This window comes from Frankliniella occidentalis, unplaced genomic scaffold, assembly GCF_000697945.3.
Source record: "Frankliniella occidentalis isolate FOCC.00 unplaced genomic scaffold, Focc_3.1 Scaffold291, whole genome shotgun sequence".
NCBI lineage: Eukaryota > Metazoa > Arthropoda > Insecta > Thysanoptera > Thripidae > Frankliniella > Frankliniella occidentalis.
Window position 1 is genome coordinate 74,770 of NW_026267417.1, and position 3,723 is coordinate 78,492.

The following is a 3,723-nucleotide window of genomic DNA, read 5'->3' on the forward strand; positions in this document are numbered from 1 at the left end:
TGCACCCTAGCTGCACCTCGCCCCCGTCCCGTCCCCTCCCCTGGACATTCCCATGCAGTGGGGAGGGGTAATTCCCTACTGTGGGCCGTGCAGTTGCCGAGCACACTGTCAAAATATTTCCGAGCATATCGTATGCTGATTTTCCGACGCTGCCGTCGGAAAAAGTCCGACCTCGCGAGCCTCGGAATTTCCCCCCCCCCTCAAGGTTGGAAAAAGTACGACGTCAGGGCCGGGTCGGTCGGACCCGAGCCGAACCTGGGAAAAATCCTACCACATTTTTTTTCCACCGTCATCCTTGGATTTTCCCTACCTTCCGATTAACAGTGTAGTTTACGTCTCAACGCCGTCTCTGAAACCGTCTCCAGAAAGTCTCGAAAAAGACTCAACGGCGTCTGCAGTTTGTTTTTACAATATCTCGACTCGAGACAATCTAGATCGATTTAATTCTGTACGGGAGTACATCAATCCAGACGACTCGACGAAGCTTTGGAACGAGTATGCACAGTTTTTCTGATAATCACCCTCTGAATATTGTTGTTCTTTTCCAGGATGGGATTTTCTTTAAACCGGAGACAGAGGTTTCTCGTGCCCTGAGACTTATCACGTTTATACTTGCTTCCCTAGGCTATCTCCAGTTTCAGGATGAGGTAAATACTTCGTCGTGAAGGTGTCTTCTCACGAGAAACTTAACCTATCATGAAGTCAAAAACGTAATGCGAAACAGTTCAAGTTTCTTTAAAGTGCCTGGACACACCAACCCTAAAATCTAAGCGTTAAGATTGTCTATTTTCTGTTATTGAGAATTGAGTTGGTCTAATGTGTTATAAATAGATCATGTGTATTTTTTTTCTATTCCCAGGAAAATGACAATGAAGCACCTGAACCTGAGAGTAACGGTGAAAGTGACAGTGACGCTGCTGCAGGTGGTTTTGGACACGAAGAGGTAATAACGCCAGAGTGTCACCAACGGAGTTGCCGGCGCAGCGAAGTGGAGCTGGCAACTGCGTTTGGCGGAAGGGTGGGCCTGCTTGTTTTCTTGTGTTGTCGTTGCAGACAAACTGTTAATTGATTCGTTTACTTCTTGGCTGGTGTTGTGGTAGGCCCATAATATACACACACTTCAAAACTCTGTTGCAGGTTGGAGAAAATAAGGAAAGTTTCACACTAAATCTGGAAGGACTTTTATTGTCCATAAAATGGGGCGTTTTTTACACATCTCAGGCAGATGCAAGTTTAAATTTAGCAGTGGACCAATTAGCATCCCAATTATAGATACACTGCTCATCAAAATTAGCGGGTGGATTTTTCTAACAGACCTCTATGTTTTTTGAGCTAGGCTAGGAAGCCCGCTTACTCTGATGAGCAGTGCATTTTTTGTTCAGCAGTCTGATGTCAGGCAAACTTAGACAAAGTGGCGCATGCCCAATTTTTTGCCAAATTCATTTTTTTAGGGAAGTGATGCCAAATTAAATGATACACAAGTAGAATCAAACGGCACATATCTATAATAGGGCCTGAGTTATATTCACAGCTCAAAACGGCCTATGTCCGTGTACAATCTGATAAAGAGGCGAATGCCCACAGAAATTTTGACAGAGTGGCGAATGTCCAAGAGAAAGTTTGACAAAGAGGCGAATGTCCACGGATATTTTGACAGTCTGGCGTATGTCCAAGAACCAGTTTGACAAAGAGGCGAATGTCCACAGAATTTCTGACAGAGTGGTGTATGCCCCAAAACACTTTACTAATTAGTCAGCATAAAGGTCACTTTTATGTTTGCTATAGACTACTATTTTATAATATACAAATTTAGAATAGACATTTTCTTGTTCCCTACCCTGCTAATCTCAGTGCGTAGTAGTTTGCCAGTTTAAACTGCAAAACAAAAGTTCTGCATTTGCAATTGCAATTGACTGGGTGAGATGGTTTGTATTACTCACAATGGTATGATAAAGCCACTGGGTAACTCTGCTCTACTTCTCAGAACCAAATACGAAAGCAGTGATTTCATATCACTCTCATAACACCCCTGGGTAAAAAAACCATGGGGCTGTCCATGAGCCATGGACATAAATTTAACCATGGATTTTTGTGACCATAGATTTATGGAACCAGTAAACCATGAAAACAACAGTTGACCATGAGTATATGGTGGATGGATTGCATGGCCATGGCTAATGTGCTCCATGGCAAGGGATGACCAGGAGAATTGGCTTTAATGGTCACAACTAAGTCCATAAATGTGTCCATGGTTACTATTACCATTGTCATGTAGAACGTCCATGAACACACGTTTGGACATGATACTGTTGTCAATGGACACAAAGACCATGACAGAACTAATCAATGGCCAACTGTACTAGTCATGGACATGGGATGTTTTCCTCATGGTCTGTGTGTTTATGGTCTATGTTTATCACGGCGAGCGTTTGTGTTCATGGGCATGGAGTCATGCTCACAACCCTTGACCATTGGGACACGTCCATGAATACAACCTGGTCCATGACAAGCCATGCACCTAAGACCATGACCAAACGACAGCCATGTCAATGTCAAAGGTACTTTCCATGGCCACATCGTTTCATAAATCTATGAACAAGAAATGACCATGGCAAGAAGGCACAATGGTTCATGGTCAGAACGTGTGTGTCCATGGGAGCAGTTGGCTGCCCGCTGGCCATAGAATTGATTTACCATGGTCGGTGCCCATAAAAATTGATTTACATAGCCAGGATTGTGGCCATGGTACGTGTGTATTCATGGTCAGGGTGCCCAAAGAGATTGATTTACATGGCCACAACCCTGGCCATGTAAATCAATATCTGTGGACACTCTGACCATGAGCACACACGTACCATGGCCACAACCCTGGCCATGTAAATAAATTTCCATGGACACTCTGACCATGAGCACACACGTACCATGGCCACAACCCTGCCCATGTAAATCAATCTCTGCTGTGGGCACTCTGACCATGAACACACACGTACCATGGTCACAACCCTGTCCATGTGAATCAATTTCTGTGGGCACTCTGACCATGAACACTCAGATACCATGGCCACAATCCTGGCCATGTAAATCAATTTCTGTGGACACTCTGACCATGAGCACACACGTACCATGGCCACAATCCTGGCCATGTAAATCAATTTCTGTGGGCACTCTGACCATGAACACTCAGATACCATGGCCACAATCCTGGCCATGTAAATCAATTTCTGTGGACACTCTGACCATTGGAAATCAATTCCATGGCCAGCTGGCAGCCATAACTGCTCTCATGGACACGTTTTGACCATGAATCATTGTATCTTCTTGCCATGGTCATTTCTTGTCCATAGATTTATGGAACGATGTGGCCATGGAAGCCTTCTTGCCCATGAAATCGTCTGTCCACGGAAAAATTGTTTTATAAACCATGGCCAGAACCTGGCCATTGCTGTTCATTTTGCCATGGTCAGTTCTCGTACATGATTTTAAAACACAAATTGACCTAGTACCGTTTCTGAGTACGCGCGCAAAGCACCCACCCGAACCTGTAAGGAATTTGACATGAACATTTTTTTAACATTCAAAAGAAAACAAAGTGACAGTACAAACACCGGGAAGGCAAATAAAGGGCAAATCCACAAACAAAAACAAAGATCGATAATAATAATTAAAAAATTATGTCTCCTAATTGACCTTGATATTTATTGTGTTTAGTCAAAAAATTAGGTC

At 43.6% G+C, this 3,723-nt stretch overlaps 1 protein-coding gene across 1 annotated transcript in view; it reads left to right on the top strand.

Annotated features, from left to right (window-relative positions):
* Positions 1-550: 550 nt before the first annotated feature.
* Positions 551-3,723, top strand: part of LOC113217547 (ranBP-type and C3HC4-type zinc finger-containing protein 1-like) — a gene marked incomplete at its 5' end in the record, with an annotated part of 26,070 nt that continues 22,897 nt past the window's right edge. Inside the window, 2 exon segments of the mRNA XM_026437497.2 lie at positions 551-647; positions 860-943. Of these exon segments, the coding sequence (XP_026293282.2) occupies positions 551-647; positions 860-943 (181 nt within the window).